The sequence below is a fragment of the Vidua chalybeata genome, chromosome 3 (genome assembly GCF_026979565.1).
Source record: "Vidua chalybeata isolate OUT-0048 chromosome 3, bVidCha1 merged haplotype, whole genome shotgun sequence".
In the NCBI taxonomy this organism is placed as follows: Eukaryota; Metazoa; Chordata; class Aves; order Passeriformes; family Viduidae; genus Vidua; species Vidua chalybeata.
In genome coordinates this window covers 8,200,234-8,216,670 of record NC_071532.1, presented here as the reverse complement: position 1 = coordinate 8,216,670, position 16,437 = coordinate 8,200,234, and the positions used below count along the sequence as shown (strand labels likewise).

At 40.5% G+C, this 16,437-nt stretch overlaps 1 protein-coding gene across 1 annotated transcript in view; it reads left to right on the top strand.

Annotated features, from left to right (window-relative positions):
* The window catches only part of SPTLC3 (serine palmitoyltransferase long chain base subunit 3), an 85,212-nt gene extending 78,723 nt beyond the window's left edge, over window positions 1-6,489 (top strand). The window contains exons 12-14 of the mRNA XM_053939720.1: window positions 1,103-1,238; window positions 2,216-2,345; window positions 4,677-6,489. Coding sequence (XP_053795695.1) covers window positions 1,103-1,238; window positions 2,216-2,345; window positions 4,677-4,790 — 380 coding nt within the window. The 3' untranslated portion in view covers window positions 4,791-6,489. The remainder of the gene's footprint in view (window positions 1-1,102; window positions 1,239-2,215; window positions 2,346-4,676) is intronic.
* Window positions 6,490-16,437: the final 9,948 nt, after the last annotated feature.

The window sequence follows — 16,437 nt, the reverse complement described above, 5'->3', positions numbered from 1 at the left end:
ATGAAAACATAAATGGAGAGTGAAAACATAGTATTTGTGCAAAGGCAAGGGGAAAAGAGGAAATGAGTTACACTGGAGGTTTCAATGTTCATGTCTGGTGCCATAATGTAAGTGATATTGAAAGTAAGGGCTGATGAACAGCAGGAAAATGAAATTTAAGAGTGTAACTGTGTCCTGCTAAATCCCAGTATTACCATACATTCTCACCACCTCTGCTGGGCAGACACAAGCTACTGAACAGTGATTAGGTTTAGAGGCTCGATCTGCTTAATGGTGGCTTGGCAGTTTTGTTTCTGGCAAGGTTGAGCAGATGACAGACCTGGCTCAATTTGGCTGTGTGAACTTGAGCTGGCACTGGGTAGGCATGTGGATATGGAGGAGGTGGCACCATGCCTGTCAGCACCTCACAGCGGTGCAAAAGCAGCACATAGATCAGATCACTGATTAGAGATAATGCAGGTGAAATGGTGGAAAGACATATTATATCTCCTACTACAGTAATGTAGAGCGTGTTTCTTGCCTCTTTATGCGATGGGTTGGGAAGCAATTGCATTTGTCAGAAACCACCTCCTTTGTGGCACTGCAAAAGAAATGGCTGAAATGTCTTTTCAAGCACATTTTTCTCTGCTGTTTTTTTTGTATTTTTCCTTTATTAAAAATAATTGTTTTCAACTCTCCTATCAGTTTTGCTGGAGTCCCATCTGTGCATCCATGACTAAATGAGGCCAGGGACAATGCAGAGATAATAGTCAGTTATGTTGAGAAAGAACACACTTGATTTCCATGTCCTGTCTGCGCTACTTCTCTAGCAGGCTTTATTTAGCCAACAAAGTCCACGGAATTGTCCACATGTCTATCCCCAGACAGGGACTGTTTCTGTCCATGGGAAGGCACCTCACAAGTACAGGAGTATCAGCCATCCGTCCTACAATGCCATAATAATCAATATAGTTCCATTTAGCTCATTCCATGTTTTTCTTCTCAATCAAATAGCAACATTCACATTTCAACCAAACTGTTACCCGAAGCCCTGATTCTTGCCTGTGACTAGACTCCTGTTATGATCTTTGCACTGACTTTTTTCCTGACTGGCTTGTTTCAGGGCTCCAAAGAGTGCGTCAGCTGGAGAAAAACACAAGGTACTTCAGACGAAAACTGCATGAAATGGGCTTCATTATTTATGGCAATGATGATTCTCCTGTTGTTCCCTTGCTCCTTTATATGCCTGGTAAGATAGGGTAAGTACTGAAAAAACCTTGCTGGCAAAACAAGCACTATTCAAGTTTGTGGGTTATTTGGTACACACTGCAGAAGATGATGTTTTTTGTGCTAGGTGCTTCCCAGGAGAAACATACACTGTAGTTTGAATTCATCATTTAGTCCTGTTTTCTTTTTGCCCCTAGGTTTAATTTTGAGTTGTTCCAGAGATCAGAATTTTAAAATTTTTCTCTTTTCCTTTTTTAACATGGTCTGGAATAATACTTTTGATAACATTTTGAATTTTAATTGTTTTTGTTTTGAACTTGTAATTTTTAAAGGAGACACATTGCCTTTGATGTATGAACTGGTTTACAAGGATTTTTTTCCCCCCATCTGATCATGTCTTGGCATGTTTTACCATTTAGTTCATCTCAAGCAACATTTGTGCACTGACTTGGACACGGAGACCAGAAGTCAGTAGTAGCATAGTGTTAAGTGTTGAGCTGTAGGGAGTATTTGCAGGTAGCTTAGGGTGGCTGTGGGCTTTAGGTCTCATACATGCCACACACGCCTTCCTAACTAGCAGATCAATTGTGAGAGCAAATAAATCATCACACAGATTGGTTTATTCCTATTGGTGTTCAGGAACCAAGAATTTATACCTTCCACAAGCCCAATCTCTTCCATGCTTCGGAACTGTGAATGCCCACATGGTTTGATTTGTACTCAGAGACTTTCATTGACATAAATAAATCATGGTCTCCCTGCAGAGCCCTCTGTGCCATCACATTCCTAGTATTTGACACTCACTTGGCTTCATGAACTGCTAAACAGCAAAGAATCTCAATCCTGCTGGTAAAATTTTGGCTTTTATGGAAATCAGTGGGAATATTCAATCAATTGAAAACAGGATTTTACCTATTGTTGCATTATATGTGAATGTTTTCTGTCTGTGTTCAGTTTATTTGGGATAATTAATTTTTGATTTTTCTCCTTCTACCTTTTCTCTCCTTAGGGCTTTTGCAAGACGCATGTTAGAAAAAAATATCGGGGTGGTTGTGGTTGGGTTTCCAGCTACTCCTATCACAGAATCCAGGGCTCGGTTTTGCGTGTCAGCTGCACATACACGGGAGATGTTAGACACGGTAAGTGCAGCAGATGTGCTGCCCAAATTAACTTCAGGTGCAAAGGAGGCTGGGAGAAGCTGTGCCTCTATTACTTTGAATCTCAATAATTCATTTTTACAATTGTTTTTGTGGCCTTGTCACTTGATCTTTAATGGCATTTGGGCCTTATACATTTTATTTTCTAAAATAAATTATGAGACAGTTAACTTCTTATGTTCTTCTATTTCTAATAGTGACCAAATCTGTCATCACTAATAAAAACCTACATGAAGATCACAGCAAGACAAAAGTTAAATGCTATGTCAAAACTATAGCAGGAAACCTGAAACTATATGGAAATAATTGAAAATCAGGTTTTCCATACCCATAGTTCCATTCCATATTTCCATGTGTTTCTTGAACTGCAGAAGTATATGGGACAGCCTTGGGGGTACAGGTGGAAATTGCAAACAGTTTTGGAACTGTTTGAACTTAATCAAGTTTAATTGGTGCTGCCTGGAAAGTCTCAGTTTTGTGTCTTTCTCTGATATCAGAAATACCATAAAGAGTGTGTTGAGACTTCCATTATAAACCTCCGTTCCAACATGGAAATATGTTTAAAATAAACGCTTTGAAATTTTTCATTTCCTTTTTTTTTGCCAAAGGTGTTTTTGGCCTGGCTTGAGATACGTTCTTTCATTCTCAGAATAAGCCAAGTTAGAGGCATGAAACAAAGAGGCTTAACAATAAATTTCAGGCTTTGCTTTTCCTCTCTTTGCACGAGTGCTAATGGTCAAAGCGAAAAATTCTTGAACATGGAAAGGCATTTGAGTTAAATGTGCCACTGGTTCATGCAGACAAGCACTAGGGCCTGCAGAGAGCTCCTGAATCTCCTTTTTCATCCTGAGATATACGTGGATGTGGGGGCTGGAGCCCTGCCCTGCTGAGCAGCTCCCATACCAGTGAAGGTAGCTTTAAAACAACATCAAAAACCTGCTTTGCATCTGTGCAGTGTAAAATTCCTGCTGCTTTTAAAGGTTCAGTAGTTATTAACAAGGTACAATACCATAAAGGTAGTATTTTGTAGAACAGAGCATAGCTTCTTCTGTTGGTCCTTACCAGCTTTCACTGTTTGACTGTGAGGGTTTTGGCTTATGTAACTGGTAACAGGCAATGAAGTTGATCTGAAGATTTATCTCTTGCGTTGCTGCTTTGATTTTCTTCCTTTCTCCCCACCCCCAAATGTCAAGCCCACCTCATTTTTGGGCCATCATTGTGCATTCACTTCCTCCTACCTGCACCTTGCTGATTCCAGGGAAGGTCTGACACTCCCCAGTCGTCACTGAACATGCTGTGCTTTTGCCACAGTACTTGTGGCACTCTTACAGCATGGGGAATGGAAATGCTCTGAGTTTAATTACTTGCAGAAAGAAAGCTTTTTGGACAAAACACTTTGTGACTGTGCCTAAACCCAGGGTAAAAACAGGTAATAAGCACAATGAAAACGTTTCCCTTTTGTATCTCAGCCTAGAACTAAAGAGAAAAGATCCATGAAAGGGCAAGCTCCCAAGAATAACTTCCTTAATGACCTGGAAGCTATCTTTCTGCATAAACCATTACTAAATTACTTCTCTTTGTTCTAAATTACTTTTTGTTTATGAGCTTGTTTTAGTGGCTTAACAGAAACAGGCTTAAAATCAAAGTTGCTGTTTCCTTCTTTGATGCCAAAAAGTTGGCTGCTCTTGAATGGGGGTCAGATGCTGCAAAACACTGAGCTGCTTCCCTGTGGTACAGAGTTCCTCAGCTACTTTTTGAATCCACTGAGAGCTGGGGACACAGCTCAGCAAATTGCATTACAGCATTAATGAACAAAAATTTGTCCCCGTGATATATAAAATAATGGCATTAACTAAAATTATCTTAAACTATTCAGACTATTTATGCTGACTCTGCTCAGCACTGTGAGCTGAGTACTACCTAAGAAAATGCTTTGGCAATTCCAGTCTTTGGGAGCTATGGAGGAATACTGAAGTATAGCCTCACATGTTTCCTTTGCACATGCGAAGATAACTTTTTATCTTGGTTGTTACCTCTCTGTGCTTTTGGAAAAAGTAATTTTTTCATCTGTGCTCAATTAATGTACTTACTAATAAACCATTACTGAAGGAGTAAATTCCTTTCTCATAAATGCTGTTGTACATCTACAACTGCACTGATATTCACTGTTGTAGACTGAATGGAAAATTTGCCCATTTGTCCTTTAAACTTTAATTGATGTTTTTTATAATCTTCTTGTTCTTCAGTAAAGTAAAAGTTACTAAAAGTTCATTTATTTTCCAATAGAATTGACAAAGTATCATGGTCTTACAGGTTTTGAATGCTCTGGATGAATTGGGTGATTTTCTACATCTGAAATATTCCCGCTATTCCAAGTCATCTCATCCTGAACTGTATGAAGAATCTAGACTTGAACTTGAAGATTAAGTTTTCCACCCATGAAAAGAACATTATGATGCTATGAAAGGGCGGAAAACCTGAAAACTAAACAATACAAATGCATTTCTTCCCTTCTAAGGACAATTTTTATTTCTCAGTTAATTGAAAGGAGGGGAAGCTCAGGTGTTGCATCACGTTGTATCAAACTTCTGTATTCAAGAGACTGAAATATTGATACAGATTTGCCTCCCTTGGAGATCTGTCCTTCTTAAGGTAATTTTGATGCAGAATGAATGCATCCATTGATCCAATTGCTAACATACAGCTTTTGATATGGCCCTTTTTTATGAAGAGGCTTCAGATAGTCTTAATTGTGACTGAAATAATAAAGTTTAAAAAGTTAATAGATTCCAGTGTAATATAGCTGAGCTTCATCAGTGAGACTGATCTGTTAAAGAGCATAAATCGAGATGCCAGTGTGGACTGCTACAAAGGAATGAGCAGAAAGTGACTTCTTTAGCTAAGTTTCACTATCATGCATTTCTCCAAGGACAGAAAGTGTTAGAAAAAGGCTAATGCTGAGAACATGAAAAGTGGCCTGATGAGATCATATATTTCTGACAGCAGGTTATGGGAAAGGGAAAATTCCTCCTCTCCACAGACCTTTTCTCAGTCACCTAAATGCACTCTAAACTTTGAATTGTATAAAAATTTGGGCTTAAACATAAACAGAAATGCTTTTCTGCCAACTCATTTGACCTACAACCGATCACATCTTATCACTACTTAAGTTCTTCCACAGGCTTGCTCCCTTTTTGTGGGGTAGTACTAAATAATTTTAATAAACATTTAACTTTCCCATAAAAACCTTGATCAAAACAGTCAGATACTTACAGTTCACAAACTGCAGATGACATTTGTGGGCTCATTCCTAAGTTTCTTGAACTACTTATGGGCCTCATAAATTCACTAACAAGTACATAATGCTGAAGCTGTTACTTAATGCAGAATGTGAAGTTCAAGATACCATAAGCAGTTCTGCCACCTGCTAAACAGAAAACTTCACCATTTCTATACATGATACAGTCATCCATGAAATAACATTTCTTGAAATATTTTCATCTGTTTTATACATGACAGGGGTTGTTCTGTCCAGGGGGGGTTTTGAGTCATTTGTTTTTCAAATAATTATCATATCTTCTGAAGAAGAAGATGCCCTTGTCCCCTTGTACACTGCCCGAGTGACAAATGCTCAAGGCTACCTGAAGGAATTGTTCCAGCCAGCAGTTTGACTGCAATGCCAGCAGCCACAAGCATCAGGGTTGTGTGGGCTGAGTTGCTGGAAGGAGTTTGGAGGCTTTTTCCTTTTTTTTTTTTTTTTCCCAGCATTGAAAAGCAGTTCTGCAGCTTTAAGAATGAACTCCAAACAATTCCACACTATCAAATGTCATTGTAAACACATCAGATGAGAGATGTTTAGCTTTCTGTTGCACAGATGTACCACACTTTCATGTTCTCTTGAAAGCTGTGGTGTAAACTTAACCCACAGCTGCAATATTAGATTTAAGAACGGAACAATTAAATTGCGGAGTACCAATTACACTATATTTCTCCCTGCTTGTTAAAGCAGCTTTCAGGATATAACAAGGCTGACTGATTATGAGGGCCCATTTTTTGTTGGATTTTTGTTGTTGTTGTTGTTGTTGTCATTGTGCAAGTTAATAAAAATCCAGTGGTGCTATAACTTTAAGAATTGATTACAACACATTCCGTAATACCAAATGTTGGCTTTAGGAAATATTTATCAAGGGCTGGGGGAGGACTAAGTGGTGTGCCATGTGATTCTTCTCTGTAGATGGACTTGAAAAGCACTGCAGAGGTTCAGGGGAGCTGTGTTTGTGGATAAGAGCAAACTCACTGTACAAATATTTAAATACTCGAGCACAGGACAAGGAGAAATTAGGAAACATGAACTTCATCTTTGAGTAACCTGGCAGTTTGTGGTGCACAGCTTTGTTACATGCAGGGTGAGTGCACTTACTCTGAAAGGAGATGGGTTGAAAAATTTCTGCAACCTGTTCCTTGAGGAAAAGTACTGGATTTGATATATTGCTTTTTGATCTCTGTTGCTGAACTTCTGCGGCCAGATCCTCAGTTGACTTCTGACCTTCCATTTTGGGGTATACAGCCATAGTTTAAATTTCAGCAAATATTATTACATGTACTGTTGCAGGCAACACGCCATTTCCCTCAAAGAGAGGTCTGAGATTGATTAAACTACAGAGTGATCACTTTCTTTACTCCAGTAGGGGAATGTTTTCAGTCTAAAGCCAAATTCTTCCTGCCCTCAGAACATTACTCTCACTCATATTAAGGAGACAGGACAGCTATTTTTTTAGAGACTGTCAGTTGATTTATTATGTGCTCTCTTCTGATTTCTTCCATCCCTTACACACTAGAGAAAGTACAGACTGACTACCCCTGGGCTCGGGGAACAGTTAGGGAGAAATCTCTGTTCTACTCATGCAATAATAAAACTCCCAGGAACTTCAGTCTTCTAGATTTTCCCCATGAGGTTTATAGTCTGGCACTTGCTTTTCTGACCGTGTGGAATTTTTCCTGTCTTACTTCAATTTTTATAAGATTTAGAGTTGATCAGCATTTGAAGACTCTATTTTAGCTGGTGTCTGAAAAAAATCTGATAGAGTACCCATTAGGGAATTTGCACCTCTAGCACAGGATCTTGTATTTCCCCCTCCACTTCTGTCTTTTTCTATTATTCTCTCTGTTCTGCTGTTCTCTGCTGGGGGAAACACACAGGCAGCTGCAGTGGACCTGAGCACAACAGTTGGCTTTCTGGGCATAGCTTCACTGCCTGCTTTTCCTGGTATTCTCATCAGCTCTTGCAGACTTTAATCTTTCCTTTTCAAGCAGAAAAGTTTTCTGCAGATGGTGATAAATTCCTATGATGAACCAAATCTGATCTGCCCAAGCTGTTGAACCAAGAATGGGCTTGTTCTGTCATTTATGCAAGTGTAGATCAGGTTAAGTCTTGCTTTGAAATCAATACTGTTGGTTTAAAACTAGTGCAATTAATTACTAGTACAATTTACAACTAGTACTATTTAAAAATAGTACAATTGTGAGAGGAACCTGTCAGTGTGAGGTGAGCTGCCTGCATTTGTTTCAGAAGGGTTTGAACACTGCTGTCTCTGGACTGTTTCACAGCTGCTGCTCTTCACAGGGAACCAAGATATGGAATCTATTTAAGGTAGGATTTCAGCTGGGTTTTATTTTCTTTATTTTTCTTTTTTTTTTCCAAAATGTTTGGTTGAAGGTGTGTTGCATATTTCCCTGTCCTACTAAGACAGGGAACAAAGTAGTGATGTAGGAAAAGCAGGCTGTACTAAAGGTGTTTATGTACTTTCTAGCCTACTTCAAAATCAAATAGAGATTCTCTAATATATGATCTGCTTTTTATTTGTGAATTAAGTTTAACTGCTCTTCAATTTAAAACATAGATCAGGACCAAATTTTAAAGAAACCACACCACCAGCTGAGAAATGGCAGATGTCATGCCATGATTGGCAGCTGAACATTTGAGCCTCCAGATGCCTTCAAAAACAGCATCTAGGTGTTTCCCTCATTTACTCCCACATCCAGGGTGGTTTGTGCTCCCTGTAGATCAGTCATAAGATAATGAGAACTCACTTTATCCATTTCAGAGACAGAATTTCAGACTTGTCAGGATGGTCCCAAAACCACCATCCACCTGACCACACAAAATAATAGTTCAGCACCATCGGAACAGGAGTCCAGGGTCTGAGTCAGACTGGTTGCTCAGCACTTACTAAAGAGGGGAGTGTGTTTCCACATATGTAGCATGTCACTGACAAGTGGCATAAGGAAGCAAAGATAAATCCACTTATATCACGTGCTAACCAAATGAAAAGCGTAAGTGTAGTGGCACAGGATCTGGAGAGATGTGGTAGACCTGGAGACTTGGACTAGATCCAGTTGTGTACAGGGACTTCTTGATCCAGCTGTGCAAGCATTACAGGAGTTGTTAAATCTTTTTAACCAGTTAGGTGGAATAGTGGAAAACGTGCTCTTTAATATAAAAATAATGACTTTGAAGGAGGCAAACAGAGACATCCCACCACCTGTGTTGCTCCAGTTTGCTTATGAAGAGAAGGAAGGGCAGATAGGGTGCCATAGCAGGTGACCCTGACACTTGGTACTCTATTCCTAGAACCTTTTCTGAGAGTCACTTCTGCCAGATGCTGTGCTAGGGCCCAAAACTGTTAAGTGTTATCAATATACCCAAATTCCACAGCTTGTGCTGCAGGGGTGGCCATGGTTGCTTGAGTCATCAGCTATAGCAAGCTGTGCTATAGCTGATGGTAGAAATTACTAGGAGATTGTTTAAGTGACAAGAGTGCACAGAATCAGTGATGATTGGAATATCCTTACTGGGCATCACTGCTGCTGGGACTGCCTGTGCTGAGGTGACAACTGCCTGTGCTCCTCTGCCAGGCATACCTGATGTGGCTCCAGGACAGGCATGACAGTCTGTCCTCATCTTTGCAGATACAGGACTTGGCCTGTAGGTCACTCCAGCAGATGAGCTTCTTTCTGGCAATTCAGCTCAGCCAGAAGCCAGGAAAGCAGGACTCTGTAGGAACTCTAGAAAATCAGTTGTCACAAGTCAAGTACTTGTAGTTACAGAGAAATGCTGATGTGTGTGATGGAGCAATGGAGCTTTGCTATTGTTTCCATTAAAATTGTCTCAAGGAATTTGCTATGGACGTGAGCTGACTCTGCTATCCTGTGGGTGGACCAGAGTATTTGTATCTTCCAGTTCCCAGAACTGATCACTCATACCATGATGTGCCATCAAGTTTGTTGCCCTGATCTTTGGCATCACTGTCTCACCAGTTCAGAGCACAGCATGGAGGGGCCCACTGAGCCTGTTGGGTTCTGACAAGTCCCCACGTGGTCTGTGACAGCATATCACAGTGAGTGAGGGTTCCTTGGCACAGGCTGGCTTTGTTGTGCCGAGACAGCATCGTCTGAAGTGGGTTCCTTGTCCATTTGCCTCTCAAGCAGCTGTTCTAGAATGCACAGAAGTGATTAAATCAGTGGGGACATTTCGAAAGCATAGCTTCTCCTGAGTGTTTCCTGGAGCTTGCTCTGACACAAGGATTGTGTCCTCTTGTGTCCTGCTCTCCCCTTGTTGTTACCACACAAACCTTGTGATGTCTTGGCTCCCTTTAACATTCGGGGAAACTGAACATTCTCAAAAAATGACATAACAGATTCAAAGGAGAAGAAGGAAAGGAAAGGCTGAAAAGCCTCATCCCCTGCTCCTCCTCTAACAAACTGGGTGCAATTACTAATAGACTCCCAAGACATGCTACTGGAACTAGGACGCAGGGTAGGATGAAGAAACCATAAACCATGCTTAACTTGAACAGACTCCAGTACCTTTGTAAACTCCCTATAAATCATTCTCACCGAGCCCAGCACAATTCTAATCTGTGCCCCTCTACTGCAAAAACTACATGTTAGGGACAATACTGGATCTATTTCTGGATAAGAAAATAATCCTAGGGACTAGAAAGGTATTAAAACCTCAAAAAAGCCTGGAGACCAGAACCACATGAAGACCTCCACCCCGAGAGACATTACGAATTCAAGCAACATGGCTACTGACTGCTTTATCCCAATACAGAGTAAGCACAACTAAAATGCAATCAGAACAGGTTTTTTCCACTTTCTCAAGGCACACGTTGGGCACCAAAAATTGTATTTGTCCTGGTTTAGGGCAATTTTGGGAGAAAAACCTCTAAAGGGGTTTCCCCTAGAAAAACAAAGTCAAGTGGCTCCTCCCCCAACCGGTTCAGGAAAAATATTTCCTTGGTGAAAAGTGGAAAAACCTGTTTATTTAACAGGCAAAGCATTTATCAGCACAAAAAAAAAAAATGAACAGTATTGAACAATATAACCTCTCGCCGCTCCAAAAGAGAGACAAACTCAGGAAGTCCCCTTGGTGGGCTGCAGCTCGGCTCACTCAGTCTCTGATCAGTCCCTCCGGCGCTGAAAATGCCACGGCCCAGGCCCAGCCCGCTGGGCCACAGGTGCGAGCTGCCGCTGCTCTTCTGGGTCCAGAGCAGGTTTGAGCAGGTCCAAAGAAAAGAAAACCCACAGTCCAGGGAACTTCTTCACCTCAGCTATCTAAATCTAACTAAAAGCAAAGGAGAGCTCTGTCCCACTGTCTGTCCATCCACAGACAACACAGCCCAGGAGCAGGAATGTGGAGGAGTGAGTGCAGTTTCTGAAAACAAACTCCGCGCTTCTTCTCTCCCCCTTCACTCTCAGAACAAGTCTTAAAGGTGCAAAACTTATTATTCAGCATAAACAGAACAGATGACTGGGGATACAAACATCATAGAGTCACCCCAGAACATCTGTGCAGAAGCTGCTCCGTGCTTTGCTGGGGTTCCTGCTTTCATTGTGGGAGCTGCTTTTCCAGCAACCCTCACTCCAAGGACACAGCTACTCTCAGAGTGGCCAGAAGAGGCATGATATTTTTTATCATTCCAGGACCATCTATTTACACTTTTAGCATTTCCTGATGTGCTGAACATCCTGGTACAAACTGTCTGACCCCCACTGCATACTCCAATACCCATATTTTAAAATCTGCTCAATGAACCACTGTAACCTAAGAATTAGAGCTCTAAACTGCATACAAGAGACCCAGTTCTGATCTGCCTCTGTTCTGCCAAGCAATTGCAGATGAGAAATATTAGTGTTCCTTGTCTCAATTTATCCCTCTATAGAACTCTGATAGCAAACCTAATTTGTTTCTAAAACAATATGTTGAACTGATGAGAAGAGCTGAGTGATCTTTTAATTTCTACATCTCAGAATGTCTCCATTAATCCTGTAAAAGTCACAAGTACTCTGTTTACAAGACCTAGTGTATGAAAGAGTACAATGATGAAGACTAATTATAAATCATACTAAAAAAATTCTGGTAAACAGATTCCTTTAACATTTCCATTCTGTGCAGGCTTTGTCAGTGTCTTACAGCAATTATGCCAGTTGGATTAGAAAGCTTTTTAAAATGTGAATCTATCTTTTCAAAGATTTGTAGCCAAGCCTTTCCAGTTTGTTAAAATGTAATTAGTGTCTGCTTGTTAATATAATGTTCATTGATTTTTAAAGTACACAGACTTCAAAGCTGGAAACAAATAAATAAAAAGAGGGATAATTCAAACCAGAGTGGAACAGCTTGGACAGTTTTACTCTTTTTTTGCCAGGATCCCAAAGCTGTTGTGTTCAAACAATGCCACAGTTCCAGTGGAAATGCGAAGATTAAATCCAAACCCTGCATGTCAGCTTTTTTGTAAATGACTATCCAGGATTTCAATAAAATGTCCAACCACAACAGATTATGTTGCAGGGATTTTTATTGTCTAACAGCTTGTGATAGTCTTCTGTTTCTCTAAATATTATAAACCAGTGCACCTAGCAAGAGTCCATGGAATTTTGGTACTTAATTCAGTTATGCTCTTCTGAAGAATAATTTGAAAGGGACAAAAGAGGAAAGAGTTCACAGGATGATGGATGGTTACAGAATCTCCCAGTTTCACATCAGGGTGGTGTGGCACAAAATAGAAGGCATATAAATATAGAACATAATTTGACCACACTCATGGATGAAATTATGCCAGTGCAAAAGACAAGTGGACATAACTTGAGATTCAGACAGAAATTCAAAGATGTGATTGAGGAACACCCTGAGGAGAGAGCAGAAGCAACACTAGCACTCAACTCCTCAATAAGAAGGTGGCCTTGAGAACAAAAGAATGGAAAGGGATAACCATGGGACAACTCTAGCCAAGGGTAGGAGAGAGGATGAAATTAGCTAGTGTGGGAGAGATGAAGCTGAGCAACAAATTTATTCAGCTAGAGAAGGAAGACAATTCAGAGGCGAAGAAGAAAGAAAGGGGAACTACCCCTCAAAGACCAAATGACATGGCCAGGACTGAGACTCCACAGTGAAGAATGAAGAGGGAAATAAAAGACAGACATTTTCACACAAGAGGGAGAAAAGAGATCCCACCACATCAGTGGTGTCCATGGACAGGGGTGTCCATGGCAGCAGACAGGTTCCTTGGTGGTTTGGAACATGGGAGGAACAATGTGGAGCCAAAAAAAGCAGAGAGATGCCTTGCTCTTCCATGAGTAGGAATGTTAGATGTGAACCAAGGGCAAAGAAAATAAGGAAAACTGGTGGAATTGAGGATTGTCTTCTATTCAGGACAAGTGATACTGTAGAAACAGTTGAAGAACAACCCCAAGAAAGAGAAGACAGTGCTTTAAGTTACAGATGCTCTGGGATTTTCTCCACAAAGCTCTTCCAGTCCCAATGGAAAATGATAAGCTAATAAAAAAGCTATATTTCCACAGAACTAGCTGTGTGAAGGAAGCTGCTGAGAGGCAAGCAGCTAAAGCTGATTCCTCTGAGGGCAGGCTCCATTTGGCTACTTGTGATACTTGCCTTCCAGGACTGAAAATTGCAGTGAGTAAAGCCAGTTTTCAAGTGTAAAACAGTGAGAAACGGGCACAAGAGCCCTGTCTGATTTTCATGCTGGGTTTTAACAGATGGGTAAAGGAATATTCTGGTGGTGAATATAGCAAGTGACAATGGACCCCAAAAGAAGACAGGAATACTGGCAACAAAGTATTCATTCTGTGTTGGTCCCAATATATGAAGATGGTTTGTTTTGTTTTTTTTTTTCCCTAAAGGTTTTGGACTTACCATTCACTTTATAATTGCATATTTGCTGTGTGATGCCATCCATGGTGAACACAGAAGGAGTTCAGCTGTGTGATGACATCTCAGCTTTGTATACAAATGTTCTGGTCTCTATCTGTTCTTTAAAAATTAAGAGGCCACCTAACTTTTTAAATGGATGCACAGTCATGCTAGACAGTACCAACAGGAGATGTAGTCAGTGAAAACACTTTACCAAGTGGTAAAAAAGAAAGTGCAAAAGGATGAAGGCATGTTGTATTCCTCTGGGAAATTGTTTCCCCCTGCAGAAACCCCTGTAGCTTTAACCATGTTAGTTTAACCCTTCCTTCCTTTCTTGACCTAAATGGCTGAGAGCCAATTATCTTTTCCTGAGCAGGAGTCTAGATAAAGGCCCTGTTCTTCCTTGTTTGGTCTCTTTCTCCCCTGGAAACCTTCAAGAATAAACGTCTTGGACTACATCAGGGGTTAGAGCCTCTTTTGGAATCTTTTGCCTTGACCCTGAAATATTCCCCCAAAGCCCTCTGAGATCTGGGCTAGTCTAGTAACTCTGGGGGGCTGCGGGGGTAATTATTTCAAAGGGGAATCACTGACTTCAGGATTGCCCAGTCGCTTTATAAACTACTGTTTGTAACAGTCTCCTAGTCTGAGTCTTATCGAGATATCCCATGAGGCAGCAGACATGTCTTGGCTTAAGCCATTTCAATAATAAATCTCCATTGCCTTGGTTTGCTTTGACTTAACCAAGCTGTGGATAAAAGCACCTCAGTAAGCAGATAGGAGATACAAGATTGTAAATTGCTGCAAAGTTTAGGTGATGGTAACTTTCAAAACAGAGATGATGCTGCTGACCACGAGGGAGCAGCAGCTGCTTTCTATGATACTTCTGAAGCCAGCAGGAATATTTGTCCATAGAGTTGCCCATGGATGCAGCACACTAAGTATGTTTCTCATCTACCTACGGTTAAATCACCAGCAGCCAAAACAACAGTCACTGAAGAGTGGAAAGCTCAGAAGTTTTGAATGTGGATTCAGGGTCTTCTCTAAGTCAGATTTTAATTTCATGATCATTTTATAGATTTGCATCTCAGTGATGTCACTAGGGAGAGTCCTGGGGAAGAAGAGTGGGCAGGGAGAATCTTCTTGACCTCATAACTTATGTAGTCCTCTCAATCTGAGATAAGAAGTTAGCTCAGCTCTTGTAGGCACAGGACAAGCGGCAAGGAAAAACAATGTTGTGGTAAGAAAGCACCAAGTGAGAGCTCTGAAACATCTACCTGAGAGAAGTGGTGCAAATAAAATGAAAGCAAATTGTAATGGGTCTGCTAGCTGTAAAAAGAGAAGCAAAAAATTGAGTCATGACTTAGTGAAGTTTACTGCCTATGGCAGCAACAAAATAAAGTCAAAGATTTGACTATGAATGTGCCCTGAAGAGCCCAACATGGTGGCAGAGGTGTGATGCAACACAGCCTGCAGCACTGAGATGTACACAGAATATGGGTGAGAAACCAGGAAAAATAAGAGGCAATTTGGGAAAGACTTAAAATAATTGAGGGGAGGGGAGATAGCCTGGATCCAAACACCCTAAAACTAATTGATACAGGGGAACTGAAGACCTAGAGGAGTATCAATCCTCTAGGATCAAGAGCTTGCTTAGGCAACAAACAATGGAAATTTTCCCATGGAAGAGAAGTTGTAGGGTGGGTCACAATCAGTCAGCAAAGGATTAGATAACGCACTCAGGGGAACAAGGCAGGGATAAAGTGATGCTAGGTGTATGGGGTTGGATTTGAGGACCCACAAGGCCCTGTCCAGCTTAATCATCTACGATTCCATGGAGACAGCAATGAAAGACCTCCATTGTCTCCCTGAGAACTAATTTCGCTAGGTATGGGCTTAGGTCACGTATTACAAATAGGTCTCTTTTATGTAGGATTCTAGTTTGGAGTTTGCAGTGATTGATGGATTCATTAAAACGTCATCACTGCAAGGGACAAGAATTTTTTGTTTAAAAATAAATAAATGACGACAGAAACAGCCAAAGAACCTTCTGCTTTTTATTCTGATCCTCCCTGCAGCTTAACATGCTTCAGGAGACTACTTGGTGGGAGAGAGAGGAGACAGGATAAGAAAGGATTAGCAAGGGATATCAGCATTTCACTTAGATCTTTAGCTACCTGGTCGTTCTTGAATTCTACCTCCCAGTACCTTTCGCTTTGTTTTTATGCATGTCATGCAAGTATCATTTTGGTGCCTAATAATACTTATATTCTTATCTCCCATTTGGTCTGGAAAAGACACTTGGCCAAATTCTCATATGGTTATAACTGAACTTTATCATACAGATGTGAGCAGAGTTGCACTTGAAGATCCAGCCCTCTACATTGCTGCTTGTACAGCTGTGCTGACTTTTTAAAGCCAAATTAGTCAGTATAGAAAGATTTTCTCCACAGAATCTGGCTGTCATCCTTGTGACAGTATGTTATATTTTCAAGTAGATCCCATGGGCCAAATTAAGTGTACTGCTCTACTGATGTCAGTCATGTTACCCCAAGTGTGAATTTGGTCTCATTGTTCTAAGGCTAATAGAGATTTGGTTTTTGTTCAGTTTTTTTTTTTTTTTTTTTTTTTTGGTTTGGTTGTTTTTTTTTTTTGTTTGTTTTGTTTTTTTTTTGTTTTTTTTTTTTTTTTTTTTGTTTTTTTTTTTTTTTTTTTTTTTGCTGGGGGGCTGGTAATGAAAGTGGATCATAAAATATTTTCAGATTTTCATCTGGTTTTGCTTATAATAATTATCCTTTCCCGGAGCTGAGTAGTAGAGAAAATATCCATATTCTCCAATATCTAGTATAAATTGCAGTGCTTGTTTGC